This window comes from Thamnophis elegans, chromosome 12, assembly GCF_009769535.1.
Source record: "Thamnophis elegans isolate rThaEle1 chromosome 12, rThaEle1.pri, whole genome shotgun sequence".
NCBI lineage: Eukaryota > Metazoa > Chordata > Lepidosauria > Squamata > Colubridae > Thamnophis > Thamnophis elegans.
In genome coordinates, this window is record NC_045552.1 from 39,102,982 (window position 1) to 39,129,593 (window position 26,612).

The window sequence follows — 26,612 nt, forward strand, 5'->3', positions numbered from 1 at the left end:
CCCCTGGAGTGGGGTGGGGCTAGTCTAATTTCCGGAGGGATGAAGTTCCAGAGAGACGGAACCACCACAGGGGGGGGCTTCTTTTGTGTCCTTCCAGATGTATCTCCTAAGGGAACAGGACCCCAAACATTCCTTGACTCCCCACACTAGTGAGTCAGGTGGATGTGACTAGCAAGTGATAGTCCCTCACATAACCTGGTTCCAGGTCATGAAGAGCTTAACAACTATCTTGCTTAGCAACAGACATTTTGGGCTCAATTATGGCCATAACTTGAGGACTACCTGTATATCCAGGCCTGTCTTCATTTGGTTCCTTTCCATGAATAAGATTTTTCTTCTTATCTCACCAGCGTAGCTTTCTCAAGTTCTTTTAAAGACATTGCTTAGCTAACCTGAGCGTTAATTGAACATTGAAAATGAGTGTATTCCAATTATTTCCCCTGCACCAAATGTTGTGGATTAATAATTCTCCCTAATTTTCCAACTTCACCTGATAGTAAGAAAATATAGAGACAGCTGCTGTTTTGGTACAGTGAGAAAAGTACATTATCTTCTCTTCGTTGATTATTGAGAATGCATAATTAATACATTGTAATTTCACCATTCCTTTTTTGAAAAAAAAGGCCAGAGATAGAAATGTAATGGCAGCTATAAAAGAATGTCACTCGCTTTAAAGAGTGATTAGTGGGGAGAATAGAAAATATAGTTGGTTTGGCATTTGTTAGTCCTCGCAAGATCTCCTGTATTTTACAGAGCATGAATGTTCAGCTATCTGACAGTCATGCACAAAGGCCATAAATGTGATATTTCGTCCCATCCATCATTTCCCAGTCAAATAATTCTCTTAAAGAAAAAGAGTAGAATGACAATCACATTCAGGATTCAGGGTTCCAAGTAACATACCCATAGTAAACAAAACTCTGAAGCAGGCAATTTCTTCAAAGAATAGGTTTATTGCAGTGTTTCTCAACCTTGGCCACTTGAAGATTTCTGGGAGTTGAAGTCCGGACATCTTCAAGTGGCCAAGGTTGAGAAACACTGGTTTATTGGATATGTGATATTGGTACAGGCTGGGGAAAACCAACTCTGAATATTCCCGCAATTTTCACCTCCTTAAAAGCAAAAGTTTGTCACTTTCTCAAAACAATGATCACATGGTCTAATCAAGATACTGTCCAGTTGCTAGGTGACTCAAGCTATGCCCTGTTGCTAGCATCACAGTGTGGTTTTCATGGGAAATTAAACAGATGTATAAACCTCTGTGAATGCTCCAGATGTAACATTTGAAAATGTGTTCTGACCTAGGCTTGGAATGCTGCTAGAGACCTAATCGGCAAATGCAGAACAAGGCCAAACCTAGCACAGAGTCAAACAGAACTTTTCAAAGCTTGAACCGACCAGATGAACTAATTGCTTCCTGCAAAAGCTCACGTCCCGTTCACTCCTCTTTTATGTCTTATTGGAGGGGCCAATCATCTCCAAGCCTTACTCTCAAGTCAACCCTGTTTTTCACATTGTTCTTGCCTACTGGCAGCTCTGCACATGCACACACTGGGAACAGGATCCTACTGTTCTTCTGCCTCACTGATGTCAGGCTCCAGAGGCTCCAGAGGCAACAAATAACTACCAGATGGCCTTGGCCCCCTCTCTGCCTCCGATGCAGAGCCTTCATCTGAGTCTTCCCCAGACTCCAGGACTGGCCCATGTTCCTCCCCAACCTCCTCACTGCCTGACTCTGCTGCCAGCTCTGTTGGCCGCTGGCTGGCCACAACAAAATGCAAGATTGAAAGAAAACTCACTGGAACATAGTACTGGCTGTTCTCAAAGAGATGAAAATTTAACATTTCCTTGTAAGACTGTTCAGGTTCCTGTTCATCATAATGCTTACTATAACTCTCCAGCCTGTGGACTGAATACATTTACGTGAGTCAGTTGGCTCACCCACATACAGATGTCTTTACCCAGTAACTGTTTTGTGAATGACTGTAACTTCAGAAGATGATCATGACTAGCTGTGCTTTCAGGATTAATTTCCTTCCAGCCGTTCTCAGTTCCATTCCTTCCGTGAGTTATTTATAAAATTAAAAAAGCTGGGATTAAAAAAATCTAAAAAAGAAGTCAATAACGCTACCCAACAAATGTTCTACATTTTTTACACTCGTAAGTCAGCCTAACACTTCAGACAACTGATAGATATATCGAAGTACACAAAAACCTCTGCCATAGTAAATTTATTTTTCTTACACTGACTACAGAAGTGGTATTCAGCCAGTTCTGACCGGCTCTGGAGAACCAGTAGTAGAAATTTTGAGTAGTTCGGAGAACTGGCAAACACCACCTCTGATTGGCCCCACACCCATCTATTCTTTGCCTCCCGAGTCCCAGCTGAAATGGGGATTTTTTCCAATATCCTTCCCCTGCCACGCGCATTCAACCATGCCACACCCACCAAGGCACGCCTACACAAGAGGAAGTAAAAAAAATTGAATCACAGCACTGACTGATTAAGTTTTTGACCCACAAAATCTAATTTGTAAGATCAGTTTCAAGTTGACTCTGCCACAATCTCTATTTTTGCGAGGCATACAACCACATAGGCTGCATTTTGTTTGTAAGAGGAGAACCTAAAAATATAAAATAAAATATTTTTGCAAGTGGCATTCAAAATGGGTCATCTTGTTTGTTCTTCTTGGTTTTGAAAAAAAGAATAGCAGCATTGTGTCTATATATTTTAAAAGCCTGCACTAGGCAAATGTCTATGAGAAAGTATCAGGAAAATTTGCATTAAAAAAAGTTTCAGGTGATATCTATAGACCTTATATATATTAGGAAGGTTGTGTGTAAAATTATGTTAGGAAAACAAATTAACTCTGGCATTTCTTGATAAAATTTTAAAAATATTGAAAAGAAAAAAACATCAGATTGGACTAAGTCCTACAAATACAGAAAGTATTTTTTTTAAACATTGAACTATACACTGTTAGAAAAGTTTTTCATTTCTGTTGTTGCTGCTGCATTATATTTATGATAGCATAAAGTGTGGTCGAACCAAGGGTACTTTTGACATTTTGTGCTCTCTCGTTCTCATCCCTAAAGTAGAAAGTCAAAAATGTCTTTTTCTATCAACCCATGCCAGAAGAATATGGCAGATTACAATTCCTGTTTCAATGAAGATTACAATTCCTATTTCATTTCATCAAAATTGATTCAGTCTTCTCCACCTCCTCCTTCGCCTTCATCTCCATCTCCTCCTCTCTTCCTCCTCATCTCTCTTTCCCTCCTTCTTTATCTCCTACTTAATTGCCTTCTCCAACTCATCCTCCTGCTCCTCTCTTCCCCTCTCTCCTCCTTCTTCTCCTTCATGTATTTCTCTTCCTCCTCCTCCTCCTTGTCTCTCTTCTTCTTCTTCTTCTTAATTTCCTCCTCCTCTTTGTCTCTCTTCTCCTTCTCTTTCATGTTCTTCTCTTCCTTCCCCTTCTCCTCCTTTCTCTCTTCTCCTTCATTTCCTCCTCCTTTTTGTCTCTATTCTCCTTCATTTCCTCCTCCTCCTCCTCTTTATCTCTCTTCTCCTTCTCCTTCATGTCCTCCTCACCCCACAGTTTTTCTCCTTCTACTTCCCTTTCTCTCCAGAAACTCCTCTTCTTTCTAGCACTGATGATGTCATTTAGTTGACTAAGGAAACATCTGTAAGAAAAAAACTTAGCTCAGAGAGCACCAAGAACCACACAGTTCTCCAGCTCTTCCCCCGCTCCTTGAAAAGAGCTTGAAAGATCAAGGAAAGCTTATACATACATACATACATACATACATACATACATACATACATACATAGCTATATACTTGGCAGTAAGATAATAGAAGAATTAAAAGAATTTAAAGAATTAAAAGAATTAAAACAATGAAATAGCTATGTGCAAGAAAAATGAATTACAAGGAAAAAGAAGAAAGCAATTTGGGAAAAACCTGCAGTTTTAAATAAACTATCATTTGCTTTATACAGTATTGCTGAGAAAAACTGCAAATGTAATAAAAATGTACTTTTAGAAAAGCCAAAAGAACATAATAAAATTACAAAATAAATCAAATATTGAGAAGTACATTGCCTCAGTAAAACGGATGATACAGTCATAGCATAAAAATGATTCAAAAATCAAAGTAGGATAAGAACTGGTGAATTGCATTTAGCATCTGAGCATTCTTTGTGGAAGACTGGTTATATGGTTTAATTAAAGATTATACATTGGATCAGCTGAAGAATGGATAATAACTGGTTAAACGTTTTTAATAATAAAAGTCAAACAGTGGCAAGCAATCAGAGACCAATTATTTGATGTTCAATGTTCAGGCTGATAACTCGCACCTGCATTAAAAGGCAACTGCTGAAATTCACAAGAGAGACAAGAAGCTGTGGTGACACCATGGGTAGAATGTGGTATTGCAGGCTAACTCTGCTCACATTTTCAGGAATTTGAAGGTTGGTAAAATGAGGAGCCAGATTGTTGGGGGCAATAGGCTGACTCTATAAATCACTCAGAAAGGGCGGTAAAGCAGTATGGAGCAGTATCAGACATGGTATTCGGCAGGTTTTGACCAGTTCTGGAGAACGGGTAGCAGAAATTTTGAGTAATTCAGAGAACCAGTAAATACCATCTCTGACTGGCCCCACCCCCACCTATTCTCTGCCTCCTGAGTCCCAGCTGGTTGGGAGGGAATGGGGATTTTGCAGTGTCCTTCCCCTGCCACGCCCACCAAGCCACGCCCACAGAAGCAGTAGTAAAAAAAATTGAATTCCACCACTGAGCGGTATATAAATCTAAGTGCTATTTCTAACATCCAAATAAAGAGAAACCTATTTACAAATAGCTTGTAAATCATCTTTTATGGAAAATAGTACAAAAAATTGGCAATTGAAAATGTAACATTAGGAAATGAATTTTTCAAGGGGATTCATTGTTTCCGTGGCTTTGTACTATCTTAATGACACTCCTCACTTGTATCCTAAATAAAAAGAATACAAAGTGCCAAGAAACTGCAAAAAAATATCCTACCTATTATATATAGATGATATAAAGGTATAAAGAAATCTGAAATTGAATCCTTGCTTAATATGGTAATGATAATAGAGTTGGAAGGGACCTTGGAGGTCTTCTAGTCCAACCCCCTGCTCACACAGGACACTCTATAGCAGTGATGGTGAACCTTTTTTGGCTTGCGTGCCAAAAGTGGGGGGAGCGCAGGGAGGTCGTGCGCGGGCATGCCACACCCATAATGCAATGCGCACAACCCCAGCGTGCATGCATGCATGACCAGTGCTCCCCCCATTTTTTGCATGCTTTTTTCACCCTCCCCAGGCTCCAGAAGCTTTATAGGAGCCCGGGGAGGGTGGAAACAGCCTCCTCCGCCCCCTCAGAGGACCTCTGGAGGCTTCAGGAGCTTCCCTGAAGCCTCCGGAGCGCAAAACCCGGCCCTATGGGCAAACCGGAAGTTTGGGAATGGACTTCTGGTTTGCTCATAGGGCCAGTTTTAGTCCTCTGGAGCTTTCAGGGGCCTTCCGGAGGCTTCCCTGAAGGCTCTGGAGGGCAAAAAACAACCCTCTCGGCAAAATCCTGAACTTCCGGTTTGCCCGTAGGGCCATTTTTTTGCACTCTGGAGGCTTCAGGGAAGCTCCTGAAGCCTCTGAGGGGCCTCCGGGGGGTGGGGGAGGCTGTTTTCGCCCTCCCCAGGCTCCTATAAAGCCTGGAAAGGGCGACAAATGGCCTCAGAAAAGGCCAAAGTCAGCTGGCCAGCTGACAGGGCAACGCCTCGTGTTCCCTGACAAATGGCTCCGTGTGCCACCTGTAGTTCTAAGTTGCTTTTCTCCTTGATTAGTTTCTATCCACTTTTTCTTGTCTTGCCTTTTGATGCTTTGGAAAACAGTGTGACCCCCCCCCTCATTTTTGTAGGAGCCACTCAAATATTAAATATTAGTAAAATATTAGTAAAATTAAGTAAAAAAATCAGTAAACATTAGTAACTGATAAGGTATACCATTAAAAATGGGAATGTGATAAAATATTTGTCCATAGAAAGATTCAAATATCTAGGAATGCTCAAATAAGATAACACTTTGTATAATGTAAATAAAACTACAGTTTTATATATTTAGTGCAAAACAATTAGTGCAGATACCAAGAGAAGAGAATATTTGCAGTTGAGGGTTGAGCTATTGGGGCCCTTGGTGCTCTCTGAGCTTGATTGTTTGGTTGAGCACTGGTGATGTTACTTAGTTGGGTAATGAAATGTCTTCAGAAAATCAACCAAACTCAAAGAGCACCCAAGATCCATAAATAATGCAGAGTTTGTATTTCTTGTGAATAGAGCATACTTCTACCATAACCAGGTGATGTGGTGGCTCAGTGGCTTTACACACTGAATTTATCGATCAGAAGGTCATCAGTTCGACAGTTCAAATCCCTAGCGCTGCATAATGGAGTGAGCTCCCGTTACTTGTACCAGCTTCTGCCAATCTAGCAGTTCGAAAGGACATTAAAAATACCAGTAGAAAAATAGGAACCACCTTTGGTGGAAAGATAACAGTGTTCCGTGCGCCTTCAGACAGCGCTGGCTCTTCAGCTTAGAAACTGAGATGAGCACTGCCCCCTAGAGTCGGGAACGACTAACAACCTTTACTTTACCATAATCAGATATCACAAAATTCTAAGCAATCATGCCTGAGTAATATTTTCTTTTTCTTCCTAGTCCCAGTTCCTTGTAGATTAACTACTCTGGGAAATTTCCTGGCTGCAGGGTACTAAATTTAACTAAATCTTGGTAAATGAATAATTTTGCTAGCCTTCTGCTCTTCTGCTTGTTGCCTTTGGCTAAAGCAAAACAGGGTTTTAGGAATTGCAAACAAAAACATTTGTCCAAGGCCTTCTGCCTGATTCACAATTAGATTCAAGATGGAAGTCAACAGTCCATCAATTCCCTCCCTCCTGCCAGCTACAAGGCGACCTTGATTAGAAGATCCGATTCCTATTTAAAATCCGTTCTTTTTTCCTCCTCCTCCTCCTCCTCCTCTTTAATGGAATTGTGCCCCTTCCCCTTTCCATCTCTTTCTCATTTTGAAAGAACCTCTTAAAGGAAATATGAACCCTCTTAATTTTTAATAGCAATGGCAGATTTGCAAAATGAAATCATTTCAGTAGGCACCGACACAGCTGAAATTGTAGGAGAAAAATGAATGTGTCTTCTGACAGAAGGGGTGGAAATCTCTGCCTGCTGCCCCACATTTTTTACCCATGGGACTGGACTGAGAGCAGGATGGCTAGTTGCATTAATGAATAACAAAATAACAGAGTTGGAAGGGATCTTGGAGGTCTTCTAGTTCAATCTCTTGCTCAAGCAGGAAACCAGAGAAATGGTTGTCCAATCTCTTCTTAAAAACCTCCAGTGTTGGGAGTACCTACAACCTCTGGAGGCAAGTTGTTCTACTGATTAATTGTTCTGTCAGGAAAAAATTTTCCTTAGTTCTAGGCTGCTTCTCTCTTTGATTAGTTCCCATTCATTGCTTCTTGTCCTGACTTCAGGAGCTTGAAAGAACAGACTGACTTTTCTTTGTAGCAGCCCCACAAATATTGGAAGACTGCTATCATGTCTCCTTTAGTCCGTCTTTTCACTAGACTAGGTAAAGGTAAAGGTTCTCCTTGCACATATGTGCTAGTTGTTCCCGACTCTAGGGGGCAGTGCTCATCTCTGTTTCAAAGCCGAGGAGCCAGCGCTGTCTGAAGACGTCTCCATGGTCATGTGGCCAGCATGACTAAATGCCGAAGGTGCATGGAATGCTGTTACCTTCCCACCAAAGGTGGTTCCTATTTTTCTACTTGCATTTTTTATGTGCTTTAGAACTGCTACGTTGGCAGAAGCTTGGAAAAGTAAGGGGAGCTCACTCCATTATGCGGTGCTAGGGATTCGAACTGCCAAACTGCCGACCGTCTGATCGACAAGCTCAGCATCTTAGCCACTGAGCCACCGTGTTTCATGTATATGTCTAGACTAGGCATATCCAATTCCAGCAACTGTTTTTCATACATTTTAGCCTCTCCCTGCTACAATCATCTTTGTTGCTCTTGTCTGCACTCTTTGAAGAGTCTCAACATTTTTATTTTATTTTGGGGTGACAAAAATGGATACAGTACAGAGATGAGCATCACATACTATAACAACCAGTTGGCCCAGAACCAAAAATGTGAGCCTGCGCAGCATGGAAAAAATGGCAATTATATAGGACAGGATAGATCCTGGGTGGGCCCAGCCACTGGTTACCTGAACCAGTTCGAACTGACGGCAGCCCACCTCTGATGCAGTATTCCAAGTGTGGCCTTACAAAGGCATTATAAAGTGGTTTTAACACTTTACGTGATCTTAATTCTATCCCTTTGTTAATGCAGCCTAGGATTGCATCCAGGGGTGGGTTCTGGCCAGCACTACTGCTGGATCACATATGTGTATGCCACATGCACGCTTGATGCCCACCACACTCACATTCACAGTACAATTAAAATTGTTCTGTGCATGCACAGGGCCGAAAAATAAGATGGCGGCACCTTTGGTGCTGCCAGGAAATCCAGTTTGGGGGCGTGGCAGGCCTGGGTCACTGCTATTTCCAGTGACCCAAGCTGCCAAACCACTACCGGTTTGGCCAAACCGGTCCGAACTGGTAGGAACCCACCACTGACTGCATTGGCTTTTTTGGCAGCTGCAGCACACTGCTGTATTATATGACATGTATTATAGCTGGAAGAGTTTTTAAATTTAAATTTACTAGTGGAAGGTTGGGTTTACACTGTGACCCTCTTTCTGTGTCAAGGCTCCAACTAATGAATCCAAGCAAATCAGAACTGTGAGACTGGGATTCTTCTCAAAGGTCTTCTTTATTGAATACATCATATCAGCACTGCTTCAAAGGAAAACCAACTCTAAATCTTTCCCATGGTTTCAGTATAATTAAACTAGGAAATAACCCCATCCCCAGGTGTCACAGGTCATGTTGGCCAGTTGGGTTAATTGGCGGGCTCTTCAACCACTCTTTCCCCAACCTTATCTGTTGCCTTGGTTCTCACGAGAAAGTTCTGTTTTGTCTAGTAAGGCTTTCCAACTTTCTTCCCCACTTCCCTCTCTGTGTGGCAACTGAGTAACAGAACAATAGCTAAGTACAGTTCAAAGTTGACAATAGGGTGGAATGAACAGTTGGTGCCATGGCAATTTTTAAAGGGTTTTGCTAAGCAAAAAGGTTTTGTGTGGACCAGTGGTGAGATTCATTTTTTTTACTACCGGTTCTGTGGGCATGGTTTGGTGGGTGTCGCTTGGTGGACATGGCAGGGGAAGGATACTGCAAAATCCCCATTCCTTCCTGATCAGCTGGGACTCGGGAGGCAGAGAATATATGGGGGCAGGGCCAGTCAGAAGTAGTATTTACCGGTTCTCCGAACTACTCAAAATATCCTCTACTGGTTCTCCAGAACTGGTCAGGACCTGCTGAATACCACTGCTGAAGGTCTGGACTTAATACCATGAATAAACCAGTTTTGGCAAATTAGTCCAATGAGCATGAAGAGGGCAATTTTTAATCTGTTCCCAAACGACAGCAGCAAAAACCAGCACCAACAAAAATGTGCGTCTTACAGAATGATTGCTTTGAGAAATAAAAAGTTTGCAGTTTGGGAAATTAAACCCCAACTGTGCTTATAAGAAAAGTTTTGTGGCATCCAGTTTTGGTTGCCATGATGTAAAAAAGACATTGAGACTCTAGAAAGAGTGCAAAGAAGAGCAACAAAGAGGATTAAGGGACTGGAGGCTAAAACATATGAAGAACGGTTGCAGGAATTGGGTATATCTTGTTAAATAAAAAGAAGGACTAGGGGAGACATGATAGCAGCGTTCCAATTTCTAAGAGGTTGCCATAAAGAAGAGGAAGTCAACTGATTCTCCAAACCACCTGAAGGCCGACAAGAAGCAATGGATGAAAATTAATGAAGGAGAGGAGCAATCTAGAACCAAAGACAAATTTCCTGACACAACAATAAATCAGTGGAATGACCTTCTTCCAGAAATTGTGAATGCTCCAACAACACTGGATGTTTTAAAAAAGAGATTGGACAACCATTTGTCTGAAATGGGATAGGGTTTCCTGCCTAATCAGGGAGTTGGATTAAGAACAGCAAGGTCCCTTCCAATTCTTATTCTGTTATTCCATTAAAAACTCCTTGGGTATTGAACAGTGGTGGGATTCAACCCATTTAACAACCAGTTAGCTGAAAATGTGAATGTGTGCACATACAGGTGCACTTGGCTTCTGTGTATCCGTGGCTTCCACCACACAGTGAGGGTCAACTCAGCAGCCTTTCGGGGCCTGCTTCGCTCCATCTCTGCTCTTCGGAGCAGCGGCTGCTTCTCTCTGCTGCTTCTCTTGCTGGGAGAGAGAGTGTCTTTTGTGCAATTTAGTAGCTGTGAGCCGCCACTTTCCTCTAAGTCCCACACAGAAAGTGCACAGCACAGAAAATCAGCAGCCATATTGAATGCTGGTTCTATGTGCCACAGAGCTTTCCGGATGGGACTTAGAAAAAAGTGGCAGCTCACAGGTGGTAAATTGCACAAGAGACGCTCTCTCTCCCAGCAAGAGAAGCAGCTGCCGACCCGGAGAGCACATGGAAGGTCTCTGTGAGCGACTGAGGCTCAGCAAGAAGCGGCTACAGGATCTCCACTGCAGTGCTCTCCGGATGGGACTTCTTACAGGTAAAGAGAACCATCTGGTCCATTCCCAAACTGCTTCGGCCCTCCTGTGCCCACACCCTCCCTCCCCCAGCAGTCCTTCAGCTTAGCACGGCAGGCGAAATAAATTGCTTCGGCCCCGAGGGGCAGTAGTTTGAGAAGGGGGGGAGGCATGTGGGAGGAGGCCTGGGGCATGGCTGGAGCCAGGGAATGCTGCATTCCCTTAACCGGCTGAGGCGGGTGGCAAGTGGGCGGTGGCTCCGGGGCAAGGCTGGAGCTGGGGAATGGCCCCCACCCGGGGTGAAGGGCAAGCGGGCAGCATGCTTACCTTTCATGAGCAGAGCAGGTGAGGCATGGAGATTAGCTGGATGGTCTGCACTGTGTGGAGAAGGGAAGATAATATATAGGGCAGGACAAGGTGGGGTGGGTGAGGCTAGCCGGTGGTTGATTTTTCTGGTTCTCTGTACTGTGCAAAATCAGAACAACTGGTTCACTCGAACCAGTCCGAACCGGCTGAATCCTACCCCTGGTAATGAAAGCACCTGGAATGTCAATTTTAGATGCTCTAAGATTAGTTGAGGCATCATGGAGGTTATTGTAATTTTTTGCCACAATATTTTTGTGATGGGTAGTGCAAAAGATCCAGGGGAAATCTGGAAAGCCAAATGGGTGGTCAAATGCCCAGACATAGGAAGACATATAAATGACCCCACAAAAAAAAGGTGCCAGGCTTTGAACTGCCATGTCAGCAATGGACAATTCGAATAGGATCTGCACTTCATCCGGCATCTGCCAGGACTCTGTAAGGTGAGAGCCTACCCCAGTCCAGTAGCTGATTTCTTTTAATCTAAACTCTGCCATGTGTCAATAGTTATATGGCCTAGACATTGGTATTTGAGCATAGATCTTTCTAACATTTATATTTATTGTGTTTTACTAATCTATGGTGAAATGTTAGTATACATATTGCTAGTATACATATTAACAGCCCAGGTGGAGCAGTGGTTAGATTGCAGTACTGCAACTACTTCAGCTGACTGCTAGTACAGCAGTTCAAATCTCACTGGCTCAAGGTTGACTCAGCCTTCCATCCTTCCGGGTGGGTAAAATGAGGACCCAGATTGTTGGGGGCAATATGCTGACTCTGTAAACCGCTTAGAGAGGGCTGTAAAGCACTGTGAAGCAGTATATATGTACATCTAAGTGCTATTGCTAGCTCATGTATGATATGCCATACACTAAATCAGGATTGGAGAACATAGCCCCTTTATGACCTGTGGACCTCGCTGTCTCAGGAATTCTGGGAGTTGAAGTCCATAGGCCATAAAGGGGCCATTGTTCCCCACCCTTGAGCTAAATAAATAAATAGGCTGGAGTGTGCCATATGTGCACAGGTTGGGTGTGCCATATTTCTCCTGGACCATAGATTAACCTCCTTTCTTCTCCCCCAGGATAAATACAGTGAATTCTTTATTTTGTTCTTCCAATTGTCATGGCTCTCGCTTGTTGCAATTGTACTCATCTCCACCTCTCCTTTTTTTTCTCCCCTTCTTTCCTTCTCTCCCTCTCTCTTTCTCTCTCTCACTCCAGTTTGTTGCTCAGCCCAACTGCCAGCAACTACTAGCAACACTTTGGTACGACGGCTTTCCCGGATGGCGGCGGAAGCATTGGGCAGTTAAGCTTTTGACCTGTGTCACTATTGGACTGCTGTTTCCAGTGCTTGCCGTGGCTTATTTGATGGCACCCAAGAGCAGGCTGGGACTGTTCATTAAAAAGCCATTTATCAAGTTTATCTGCCACACAGGCTCCTACCTTACCTTCCTCTTCATGCTACTGCTCGCATCCCAGCACATTGTCAGGACAGATCTACACATGCAAGGACCTCCTCCTACCGTGGTGGAATGGATGATCCTCCCATGGGTTTTAGGTAAATCAATGAAGGCATGGAGGGTTAACGGAAAGTGCTTACAGATTAATTTTGATGGGGATGATGTTTTGTTCCGTGCAAATAAACTTGGCCAATAAGACAATGTCAGGACCAACAGCCACTGTCTCTTCTATGGGAAAAAGGCTACCTCCTTCTCCACATTTAGCCTTGCTCTCTGTTGCAACTTTGAAACCAGTGGAAAGGACATCCCATCCCATCCCATCCCATTGTCGATGGAGAGTGTCATGGTTGTCCCAAAAGTACTTTTTCAAGAGGCAACCAGACCTTCTTTGTTTGTCCTTGAAGGCATTTTGCATCTCATCCAAGAGGCTTCTTCTTCAGTTTGAAGAACAAAAAGTCCAAAGAAAGTCCATTTGCCACTTGAAAAAGCACCTTTGGGAATCCCATCCAGTGGTGGGATTCAAATTATATTACTACCGGTTCTGTGGGCATGGTTTGGTGGGTATGCCATGGCTTGGTGGGTGTGGCAGGAGAAGGATACTGTAAAATCCTCATTCCTTCCTGATCAGCTGGGACTCAGGAGGCAGAGAATAGATGGGGGTGGGGCCAGTCAGAAGTGGTATTTACCGGTTCTCCGAACTACTCAAAATTTCTGCTACCGGTTCTCCAGAACTGGTCAGAACCTGCTGAATACCACCTCTGAATTCCCATCCCATCCCATCCCATCCTTAATAGTATAATGCAAACTCCAGTTGTGGAAACAGATGTAGGAAGGACATCTAGAATGACTATATCTTTATCAAGATAGAATGACTGACGTTTTCCTGCCCTGTTATTTAGGCTTTTTGAACAGAATAATGTGTGAAACAGAAACAAGATAATTGAGTTAGATGTCCTTGGATCTGATTTAGAGGACTCTTGATTGAATTACAAGGATTAAGATGGTGAAGGAAGATATTATATCTAGTAATATCCATACAGGAATCTTACAGATAAATGAGTATGTCTTACTATATTTTATCCTCCAGTTTACACTAAAGGAAGGGACCTGAAATTTTTTCAATGCTGGATTACAAATGTCATCATTAAAGACCATGTTGGCTGAAGCTTCACTGAGCTGAAGATCAAATAACATGTTAAGGATGACTGATTCCTCATTCCTCACCTCTGTAGAATATTCTTCTTGTTCATGACATGGGAATGAAATACTGTACGTGAACAAATGTTCAGCAAATATATACATTTAATTGGCTAAATGAATGAGTGAGGGATTTGACCATCCAACTTGTAGAATGTGACTGTGATAGGCAAAAATAAAAGCAAAAACACAATTTCCCAACAAATTGACAACAAATACATATGTAGCAAACTTTTTTTCTGATTTGGCTTGTTTCTTGGCATTATGTATGCTCTCTTGATGTTGCATGGTTAGGTAAACCATCACAGATTTAAATAGGGTTCAGTTTGGTTAGTAGAGGAATTGGAGACTATCAAGAAATCCTTGAATTGTAAGTTAGCAAGGAAGAAAAAAAATACCCTGGCAGCAAATCCCTTTCATATTCCTTCCTAGAGAACTCTGGAGATCTGTTATGAGATCCATAACAATCCATTTCAGCTCGAGAATTTGACTTTTCTTCCTTCTGGATGTTAAGTCAAAGTGATGCCTTTCTAATGTAATAGAATACTTCAATTTACTGCAGTTCAAAGGATCATACTGGAAATCAACACACAATCAAAGAACTACAAGGGAAGGAGGTGAACAGTTATAGATTTCATCCATGGCTTCCTAATTCATGTCTGATGAACCTCCTCAGATCTCTGAATCCATAGAACGAAGGAAGTGGAAAACTGGTGGTTTCTGCTACGTAGCTCAGAGTCATAAATCCTATGCTACACAAAGTCAAGTAATATTACATAACCCAGAACTCAAGCTGCATTGCAGTTAACTTAAGCAAACTTATAACTCAGACATGGATCCCAGTGATACCAATTTGTCATATTTCAGGGCATATTCTTGGATGTAAAGTTCTTAATAAGAGGTGAATGTAACCACAGATAACCTAAAATCACCGTAAAGTGACTAAATTGGTTGATTGATTGATTGATTGATTGATTGATTATGTGCCATCAGGTTAGCAATAATGTATTAGCAACCAGATAAAAGTCTGTGGAAATTCTCACTCATCCAGGTCATGGTTGTCCCAAAGGTGCTTTTCAAGAGGCAACTAGACTCTCTTGGTTTTTCCTTGAAGACTTTTCGCTTCTCATCCAAGAAGCTTCTTCAGTTCTGATTGAATGGTGGAGAATGGAACTCAATCAGAACTGAAGAAGCTTCTTGGATGAAAAATGAAACATCCTCAAGAAATACAAAGACAGTCCAATTGCCACTTGAAAAAGACAACCAACCTGATTCTTTAACTCCTCCAATAGTCGGCTCTAAATGACCTTAAAATGCTGAATTGATTTCTACTGGCATGTTTCAGTATGAAATGGTAAGGATAGAAATTGTTACCGTTGTGATAATTATGCCATTTTGTTTTACCATGTAGCTCTTATTCATTGCTCTGCCATCAACTCACACAATTATATCTTCATTTATACTTATGTTTATATTTCTTGACTTTGGCTTGTAGCGTCATCAAAGCCAGCTGAAGGTCAAATTGGCAGATGGTGATGTCACAGTATTTCCCTCTAATTTTAGTATATTTCTGAACCATTCATTAAAATAATTGTAAAATAGCATCAAAAATAAATGTTATTTATTTATTTATTTATTTATTTATTTATTTATTTATTTATTTATTTATTTATTTATTTATTTATGAAAGTTCATATGGCCGCCCAATTCACTCTCAGTCACTCTGTGGCTTACAAAGATAATAAAACATAAATACTTAATAAAATATATGGGATGGGGTAGCTCAGTGGCTAAGATACTGAGTTTGTCGATCAGAAGATCAGCAGTTCGAATCCCTAGCATCGCGTAACGGAGTGAGCTCCCATTACTTGTCCCAGCTTCTGCCAATCTAGCAGTTTGAAAGCACATAAAAATCCAAGTAGAAAAATAAGGACCACCTTTGGTGGGAAGATAACAGGATTCCGTGCATTTTTGGTGTTAGTCATGCTGGCCACATGACCATGGAGACGTCTTATGACAGTGCTGGCTCTTCAGCTGTGAAATGGAGATGAGCACCATCCCCTAGAGTCAAGAAAGACTAGCACATATGTCCAAGGGAAACCTTTACCTTTAAAGACAACCCTGAATGACAGCAAAGATTCCTTCTGAACTGAAGAACCTTCTCTTTTTTTACAGCCTCTGGTTATCTTTAAACTAATAATATGATTCCTTTTCCTTTTGATTTACTTTCATAGAATCTACTTTTTAAAAAAAGAACGAGAAGTTTAGAGTGGATATGTGAGGGGAATCTAAATAAGGAAATGCAGTGAAATTATGAACTGTAGTTCCTCACTTTGACAGCTCTTAAAAAGAAATCAGAGACTGAATGGATTCGTCAAATTGTAGCTTTGCAATGGAACTTGGGTAAAAGAAAGTTGATGCCTTGCATGCTTGCCAACCATCTTTATTCAATATGCTTCCAAATCAGTTTTCTCATCTTTTTTCTGCTTTTGAGAAGGAGAAATCTCTATCTGTATCTACATGAGGAATAAGGCAGCATTCACGATGGTCATGGTGATGATCTCACAGCCCCAGTCTCTTTTTCAAAACTCTTTTTAGAACTGAACAGAATAACAGAGTTGAAAGGGACCTTGGAGGTCTTCAAGCCCACACCCTGCTCAAGCAGGAGACCCTATGCCATTTTAGACAAATGGTTGTCCTGTCCCTTCTTAATAGTTGGTCTCGCATAAGTAGTAGTGATATCCTGAGATTATTGATAATACTAGAGAGTTAGAGTACAATTCCCTGCAAATAATTGGAAGGATTTTTTTTTCTACAAAATAGTTTCCATTGATGAAAAAGAATTCATACTAGCACTTTCTCTGCTGATAGCAGGACAGTAGCTATAGTAACAATTCTTACTTTTTTTACTGTAACCATAACTCATGAGTTTCTATCTCAAAAGATGCACTACCATCTTAAATGTGGTACTAGGGTCCTTGGTGCTCTCTATACTTTGTTGTTTCCTAGCATATCTTTCATTATGCAAATAGATGATGCTGGTGATGTTACCTGGTTGAGTAATGAAAGAAAACTACCCTGGTCCTCCTCTTCCTCCTCTCTGCAACCCTCCCTTCTTTCAGACCTGATGATGTTATTTAGTCAGGTAATAAAACGTCTTCAAGAAACAACTAAGCTTAAGGTAAAGGTAAAGGTTCCCCTCATAAATATGTGCTAGTCATTCCTAACTCTAGGGGGCAGTGCTCATCTCTGTTCAAAGCCAAAGAGCCAGCATTGTCTGAAGACTTCTCCGTGGTCATATGACCAGCATGACTAAACACCAAAGGTGCACGGAACGCTGTTACTTTCCCACCAAAGGTGGTTCCTATTTTTCTACTTGCATTTTTACATGCTTTTGAACTGCTAGGTTGACAAAAGCTGGGACAAATAATGGGAGCTCACTCCATTACGTGTCCTAGGGATTTGAACCACCAAACTGCCAACCTTCTGACCGACAAGCTCAGCATCTTAGCCACTGAGCCACTGCATCTTTAACTAAGCTTAGAGAACACCAAAACCCCTACAGTTCTTCTCCTTCTCCTTCTCCTCCATCCTTCTCCCTTCTAGCACTTATGATGTTATCTAGCTGGGTATTGAAATGTTTGAAAGAAAACTAAGAAAACTAAGAGAGCACCAAAGCACTCTAAAACTCACCCCTGAACTACAAATATTCTCCTCTATTCCAGTGGTGGGATTCAAATTTTTAAACACCAGCTTCTGTGGCGTGGCTTGGTGGTCGTGGCTTGGTAGTCATGTGACTGGATGGGTGTGGCCAACTCAACATCACGTGTCAAATGGGGCTCTTCCTTCCCAGCCACTCCTTGTCACCCCCAGCTTCAACGTATCTATAGTTCTGTGAAAATGTTGTTCACCTTTATTCGACTTTATTATCTGCATTTACATACTATAGATGTACTTTCATGGATCACTAAAATGAGGAAATGCTTTGCCCAAGAGTGTGATAGGCCTTACCTTCTCAGGCCTGGTGAAAAGTGGCCGCATAGGAGGGAGCTGGGTGAGGAGCAGAGATCGGCAAAGGAGGCTCACCAGGCAGAGATCAGCTGGGCTGTGTGATTGAGGCAAACGAGAGAACCAGGCAGCAGCAGCAGCTATGCCACAGGCAGCAGGCATGACTCTATGCATCGGCCAAGGAGGGCAAGGTGCAATATGGAGTGAGTGGGAGAGGTGGGCAGTGAGGGGCAGGGCCAGCCAGTGACATGATTTTCCAGTGCTCCGAACTGCGCAGAATGTTAACAACTGGTTTGCCCAAACTGGCAGCAGGCTGAAGCCCACCACTGGGCACCACCTCCTCGGCCTCGACCAGCACCAGGAGCCCAGTCAAAGCCATTGTCAGACCTATCAGCCTCATCTGAGACGAATGGCTGGGAGGGGCAAGGGGCGTGGTTAGCTATCAGTTCAGGTGAACTGGTGTGAACCGGCTGAATCCCACTATGGCTCTATTTCTAAGGATGGAAGAGACTGCTTCTGGCAGCCTGAAGCCAATCTTTCAACTGCAATTCCAGAGAGACAGAAATAGAAGAAAGGAATTGAGAATGCAGAGACACATTTCAATGTGGAGAGCTACTGTTAGTGATTGCTATTATTATTAATGTTTCTTTTTTTTCTGAATCGCCCAGACTGCTCTCATTTCTCTGTTGGAAAAGGTGCAGGTCCAGTTCTTGACCATCTCATCATTAAACAGGTGCAAAGCAGCACCTCCTATCCATAAACATTTCACTGATAGATAAAGCTATCCCCATGTGGCATTAGCCAGTAATCCCCTAGTTTTTGACTGAAACATTCTAGCCTGAAGCTAAAAAATATTTGTGCAGCCCGAATGGGACAGTGATGAAATACAAGCCAATGCAGAGGTGGGTTGCTGCTGGATAGGCCCAGTTCAGGTAAACCAATAGTAGCAGTGGTAGGAGGCTCCGCCCACCCACCCGGACGCTTCTGCACATGCGCAGAAATGTCACGCCTGAGCACACACATGCTCCCAAGTGAACTGGTAGGAAAAAAATTAGCAACCCACCACTGAGCCAATGGTTATCATGTCTCCAATGGGCAGAGTTGATCAGTGCTTAGAAATGGGTAGAGATGGTATGAAGAGCCTTTATCCATATTATTCCAATTTCTTCTGTATTTTGTCCATTCCTCTGTTCCTTTTCAGTCTATTTCTTCTTGGAGATCTGTGCACATAAAATTAAGAAAACAAAATAACACTAACAAATAGTATCTTTTTTTTAAAAAAGAATAAAGCAGCAGTCCAAACAATCGCAGTCATTAAACCAGTCAGAGTGATTCAAGATAAAAATCATAGAAATTACAGAAGTAAAAATAATTACACATCAAATTTGCAGACAATACTAAGCTAGATGATAGGCTCAAGATCCAGATGGATCTTAACAGACTTGAACACTGAGCCCTATCTAACAAAATGAAATTCAAAGTAGAGAAAACAGAAGAATTACACTTAGGCAAGAAAAACCAATTGTACACATATAGATTGGGTGAAACCTGGCTTAATAACAGTAACTGTGAGAGGAATCTTAAAGTCTTAGTGGACAACCAATTAAATATGAGCCAGGAGTGTGTGGCAGCAGCCAAAAAACAAATGCAATAAATTGCATTAACACATGGATTCAATCAAGATCAAGTGAAGTACTAATACCTCTCTATAAAGCCTTAGTAAGACCACACCTAGAATGCTGCATCCAGTTTTGGTCATCACACTATAAAAAAGATGTTAAGACCCTAGAAAGAGTGCAGAGAAGGACAACAAAAATGATTAGGGGACTGGAGACTAAAACATATGAAGAACAGTTGGGCATGGCTAATCTAGTGAAGAGAAGGACCAGGGGAGACATGATAGCAGGGTTCCAATATTTGAGGGGCTGCCACAGAGAGGAGAGAGATTAACCTATTTCTCCAAGCACCCGAAGACCAGACAATGAACAATAGATGGAAAATGATCAAGCAGAGATTCAACTTAGAAATAAGGAGAAATTCTCTGACAGTGAGAACAATCAACCTATGGAACAGAAGTTGCCTTCAGAAGCTGTGGGTGTTTCGTCAGTGGAAACTTTAAGAAGAAAGTTTGACAGCCATTTGTCAAAAATGGTATAGGGTCTCCTGCTTGGGCAGGGAGTTGGACTAGATGATTACAAGGTCCCTTCCACTATTCTATTCTATTCTATTCTATTCTATTCTATTCTATCCTATCCTATTCCTGATTCTTTATTCCGTTCTAATTCTAATTATATTCTAATTCTATTCTGTTCTGTTCCATTCCATTCTCTATTCTATTCTATTTCTTATTCCATTCTATATTCTATTCTCTATTCTATTCCATTCCATTCTCTATTCTATTCTATTCTATCCTATTCCTGATTCTTTATTCCACTCTAATTCTAATTCTGTTCTGTTCTGTTCCGTTCCATTCCATTCCATTTCATTCTCTATTCTATTCTATTTCTTATTCCATTCCATATTCTATTCTATTCTCTATTCTATTCCATTCCATTCTCTATTCTATTCTATTCTATTCTATTCTATACTATACTATACTATACTATACTATACTATACTATACTATACTATACTATACTATACTATACTATACTATACTATACTATTTCTTATTCCATTCCATATTCTATTCTATTATATTCCATTCCATTCCATTATTATTTTATATTCTAACACGAACACTTAGCCACACAAAATTCAGCATAGGGATGAAATTCAGTTTTAGAAATCAGCCTTCCCAGACTAAAATGTTACTGCATGGCTAGCAGATCTTAATACAAATAGTCTTCAATTTATGACCACAATTGAGCCCAAAACATCTTTTGCTAAGTGAGACATTTGCTGTGAGTTTTCCCCCCGTGTCATGATCTTTCTTGGCACATTTGTTAAGTGAATCACTGCAGTGGTTAAATTAGGAACATGGTTGTTAAGTGAATATGGCTTGCCCACTGACCTTGCTTGCCACAAAAGGGGATTGCATTACTCTGGGAGATGGCAGCTGTCATAAATATGAGTCAGTTGCCAAATGTCTGAATTTTGATCATGTGACCGGGGTGTGTGTGCAGCGGCACTGCAACGGTTGTAAGTGTAAAAAATGGTCATAAGTCACGGGGAAAAACAGAAGGTATTTTAAGGATTTTAGAGTGGATTTTAAAATTGACTGCATTAGCAGAGATGGCAAAATTAACTGCCTTGATTAGAGACAATGGACTAGACAACTTTATAAGGGGATGGAAGCTGTTTGTGGACTTTCTATGTGTTAAATACAATAATAGGTGGTTAACAGAGGGATTTGAAGATTAGCAGGGAGTGGGCTGCTGGGAGTTTGCAGGGGTTCGGGAGAACCTCTAACTAAGATTCTGTGCAGTTCGGAGAACCCCCAAATCCCACTCCTGGCTGGCCCTGCCCTGCCCACCCTGCCCTTCCCAGGAGTCCCCATGCAACCCATTTTGGATGCAGGTAAGTGCAGGGCATACACGGAGGCTCAGGGAGGGCAAAAACAGGCCTACCAGATGTTTGGGAAGGCAGGAAATTGGCCCTTTTCTGGCCTCCAGAAGGTCTCAGGAGTCTGGGGAGGCCGTTTTTGCCCTCCCGGAGTCTTGAGAAAGGCCTCCAGAGCCCGAGGAGGGGAAAAAAAACCCTCCCATGGGGCAGGAGGCTGACTAAGCCATGCCCAACATGTCCATACCCACCCAGCAACTGGGCAGAGAACCCCCTTGCTAAAACTTTTGAAACCCACCCCTGGATTAATGTAATGTTTGGGCTAATCTTTTGACTGGTTTGTTTACATATATATTATGATTACATGTTGGGTTGATTTAATTATTAGACAGATTTACTCAACTGGAATATTTGCTTATTTAATATCATATTTTTTGTTAAATAAGGATGGGAAAGCTTATAACTATTTGTTGACCCATTATTTAAGGGGGGGGGGGAGAGAACCTATCAAGGATTTATTCATTCATTTATTTATTTACTTTTCAGCATTCAGCCAGAGTGGGTTTTTTAATGTTCAATGTTAGATCGATTTGACATTCAGGGTTGTTTTTTTCTGTGCACAAGAAAAAAAAATCTTCTTATTAGTATCAGATGTTCATTTTCTGTTTATCTGTTTTATTCTCGTTGATAAAAGAAAAACTATATTTTTCTAAGTATAAGACGCTCCAAAGTATAAGATGCACATAGATTTTGGGGAAACAAGGGGAAAATATCTGCCTCTGCCTCTCATCAATTTGTCTCCTTGCAACAAACAGCAAACAGTACTGACAATGTACACTGTTTGTAGTGTTACATTTCAGACTATACTTGTAAAGATGCTGTTAAAATTGATGTGCTTTCTGGAAGTATACATTATTCTCTGCTATTTAAAAGAAGATACAGTAGCACTGGGCCTCTTCAGATCAAGCATTTATTTTAAAAAGCTTCTTCATTTTGTTAAGTTGTCTAGAACAATAATAAAGCAGTCTTTAAAAAATAAGTCTAATAATTTGAACATTCTATAGGCATTTATAGTTATTGACTTACCTCCTTGCAACAAACAGCAAAACAGCCTGATTAGCACAAGAAAAAAAATCTGCTTCTGCCTCCCAGCAATTTGCCTCACAAACAGCAAGTTTCACTTTCAATTTCAGCAGGGGCTGCCCGATCATCAGCTGTTTCAGATTGCAGGGATTGCTATAGCCTATTGCAGCCTCTGCAAGCCCAATTTCCCCCATTTGCTTCAAGGAGGTAAATTGCTGGGAGGCAGAAGGGGGCCGGAGGGTGGGTGGGTGGGGGCCGGAGGGTGGGTGGGTGGGTGGGGCTACATTCAGTGTGTAAGACACACCCAAATTTTCACCCTCTTTGAGGGGGCAAAAACGTGCATCTTATACTCCAAAAAAGACGGTAAATTAATTAAAAAGAACCCCAAACCCTGGTGTTTCTCTGCTGTTATGTTTTAATTAACTTTTCCAATGTGCTCTGCTATGGTGCCCAATAACAGTGGCTTAAGAGAATTGAAAGTTGTCTTTTCACCCTCATTCCCCCCCCCCCTTTACAGGTTTTATTTGGGGCGAAATCAAAGAGATGTGGGATGGCGGCTTTAATGAATACGTGCATGACTGGTGGAACCTGATGGATTTTGCGATGAACTCTCTCTACTTAGCAACCATTTCTCTGAAAATTGTTGCCTATGTCAAGGTACCGTAAATGAGTGCAGTGCATAGATTTCATATATATATATATATATATATATATATATATATATATATATATATATATATATATATATATATATATATATATATATATATATATATATATATATTTCTTCCATTAAATATATATATGTTTCTTCCATTAAATGACAAGGAAATTGCTTTGGAGTTCTTATTCCCCCTCCAAAAAGACAGAAGGAAATTTCTGCAAAATCCTAAGCACACTGACATTTAGCTTTGCTCTTAGATGTGTGCGTGTGTGTGTGTGTGTGTGTGAGAGAGAGAGAGAGAGAGAGATGTATGTAAGTGTGTTGTCTTTCATTCTGCAGTCATCTCTCAAGTGTTCTGCTGTTTGCTTAGTTTCCCCGGCTTCCTTTAAAAAACCCAAGGGAAGCATAACAGAAAACAGGGACAGCACTGTGTCGTGGCTCAGAGCAATAAAGTAAGCTCAAATAGATCCAAAAAGAAAAGAGAAATCTATAGTAAGGCAAACAGAAGAGGATGAAAAATGGAAGCTGTTTGCAGAGAAAATGAATAGGAAAATGTTTTTGGGACAGTTTTACTATGGATAAGTAAATGTGCATGGTATCCATAGCTCTGTTGCATCTCTCTGTGAGGAATGGGACAATTCACCATAGCTAACTTGCACAGCCAACTCACTGTGGCTATTTTTTCTGCAGCCAGCCCACTGCAGGCCAACTCACCATGGACAATTCCATGTGGGATAAGTCAATGTGACAAGTCTTATCAACCACTGTTTCTTCGACATTATTTCCCTCTTTGTCAGTGGAAATAATGCCGAAGAAACAGTGGTGGATAACATTTATTGTGTTGCTATCCTGCGTGGAATTGTCCATGGTGAGTTCTCCCATGGCAAGATGGCCATGGAGAGATGACTATGATCAGTTGGCTATGGCAAGTTGTCCTAGATCCATTTCTGTGGCCCTTAAAGGAAATAGTTCTTACAGAGAACTATTTGCAAATGGTTTGGGCTCTTCTCTTTCTGATGCAAATCCCTACTTTTTCTTAGTTTTAACTTCATCACGCTCGAATTAAATAACATATATAAGTATAGAAATGATTATGAATACATGAAATGAATACAAATTCAAGGGAATATTAGGACAAGGACAGTAGGCACGTTGGTGCGCTTATGCACGCCCCTTACAGACCTCTTAGGAATGGGGTGAGGTCAACAGTAGACAGTCTAAGGTTAAAGTTTTGGGGGTTTGGGGAAGAAAACACAGTGTCAGGTACTGCATTTCAGGCATTGACCATTCTGTTACTGAAGTATTTTCCGCAATCAAGTTTGGAACAGTTTATCATAAGTCTGTATCTATTGTGAGCTCGTGTGTTGTTGTGGTTGAAGTTGAAGTATTCATTGACAGGTAGGACATTGTAGCAGATAATTTTATGTACTATGCTTAGGTCAGATCGAAGACAGCAAAGTTCTAAACTGTCTAAGCCCAAAATGTCAAGTCTGGTGGCATAAGGTATTCTGTTGCGAGTAGAGGAGTGGAGGACTCCTTTTGTGAAATATCTCTGGACACGTTGAATTATATTAATGTCCGATATGCAGTGCAGATTCCAGACATGTGAGCTGTATTCAAAAATTGATCTAGCAAAAGTTTGGTATGCCCTAGTTTGCAGTTCAATATTACCGGAGAAGAAACTATGCAAGATTAGGTTAACAACTCTTAATGCCTTTTGGGCAATGTTGTTATAATGGGCTCTGGCACTTAGATAGCAATAGCAATAGCAATAGCAGTTAGACTTATATACCGCTTCATAGGGCTTTCAGCCCTCTCTAAGTGGTTTACAGAGTCAGCATATCGCCCCCACAGTCTGGGTCCTCATTTCACCCACCTCGGAAGGATGGAAGGCTGAGTCAACCTTGAGCCGATGAGATTAGAACCACTGAACTGCAGATAACAGTCAGCTAAAGTGGCCTGCAGTACTGCACCCTAACCACTGCGCCACCTCGGCTCATATCATTTGAGATGAGTACTCCAAGGTCCTTGATTGTGTGGGGGTCATCTACTTCTTTCAGGATAGCATCTTGATTCATTGGTACTACCCTAAGTTTACCTTTGTTTGCCCTGTCTAAGATCAGGAGAGAAAGTAGCAGCAGATGCTAAAAGAACTAAGCAAGAGAATGGCCCTTGACATCCTCTGAACATAAGTCAAGCCTACCAACTCAGATCTAGGAGCAGCTTTAGGGCAAGAACAAACATTCTTGAGGGTATACAAGAATAAAACCGAAATAAAAGATGGAGGAAGGAGATGATCAAGGAAGGATTAACATTAAAGGAAGGTATGGTTGAAGGATCTCATCAAATTTGCAGATGACACCAAGGTGGCAGGAATAGCCAACACTCCAGAAGATAGGCTTAAGATACAGAAGGATCTTGACAGACTTGAATATTGAGCTCTGTCTAAGAAAATGAAATTCAATGGTGAAAAAAGTAAGGTTCTACATTTAGGCAAGAAAAACAAAATGCACAGGTACAGTATAGGTGGTACCTTGCTCAATAGTAGTAACTGTGAGAGGGATCTTAGAGTCCTTGTGCACAACCATTTAAATATGAGCCAGCCATGTGTAGCAGCTGCCAAAAAAGCCAACACAGTTCTAGGCTGCATAAACAGAGGGATAGAATCAAGATCACGTGAAGTGTTCCTACCACTTTATAATGCCTTGGTAAGGCCACACTTGGAATACTGCATTCAGTTTTGGCCCCCACAATGTAAAAAAGATGTGGAGACTCTAGAAAGAGTGCAGAGGAGAGCAACAAAGAGAATTAGGGAACTGGAGGCTAAAACGTATGAAGAACGGTTGCAGGAACTGGGTGTGTCTAGTTTGATGAAAAGAAGGACTAGGGGAGACATGATAGCAGTGTTCCGATATCTCAGGGGCTGCTCCAAAGAAGAGGGAGTCAAGCTATACTTCAAAGCACCTGAGGGCAGGACAAGAAGCAATGGGTGGAAAGAAGCAACTTAGAACTGAGGAGAAATTTCCTGACAGTTAGAACAATTAATCAATGGAATAACTTGCCTCCAGAAGTTGTGAATGCTCCAATACTGGACATTTTTAAGAAAATGTTGGATAACCATTTATCTGAAGTAGTGTAGGGTTTCCTGCCTAGGCAGGGGGTTGGACTAGAAGACCTCCTAGGTCCCTTCCAACTCTGTTATTCTATGTAGATCTGACTTCCCTTATACTATCTGGAGAATCCTGAATAATTTGAGAGTTGGAGTGCCTAAATGTAAAACCAACATGCTCAAGTGGAAGCTCTTAGCAGATCACAAACAACCAGTGTGAATGTGGAGAGACACAGAGCCTGTCCCATCTGCTGGCATGTTGGCTACTACCAGAAACATGCACCAATAATGACTTATTTTCGGTCAATGAAAAAGCCAAAAAGATGCCTTTATTCTGGCAGTTTTAATTTTTATCTAGACATGGAAGAAGAATTATTATCCTGGTTTAGGAACAGTTCTTCAAACAAACCATGACCATAAATGCTGTTTAAAGTTGGGCTCTTTGGTTTGCACCAAGTTCAGGTGTTGTGTT

The 26,612-nt window shown here is 41.4% G+C and overlaps 1 protein-coding gene across 1 annotated transcript in view; it reads left to right on the forward strand.

Annotated features, from left to right (window-relative positions):
• Nucleotides 1-26,612, forward strand: part of TRPC5 (transient receptor potential cation channel subfamily C member 5) — a 172,248-nt gene that overhangs the window by 87,095 nt on the left and 58,541 nt on the right. Inside the window, exons 3-4 of the mRNA XM_032228151.1 lie at nucleotides 12,340-12,676; nucleotides 22,885-23,024. Of these exons, the coding sequence (XP_032084042.1) occupies nucleotides 12,340-12,676; nucleotides 22,885-23,024 (477 nt within the window). The remainder of the gene's footprint in view (nucleotides 1-12,339; nucleotides 12,677-22,884; nucleotides 23,025-26,612) is intronic.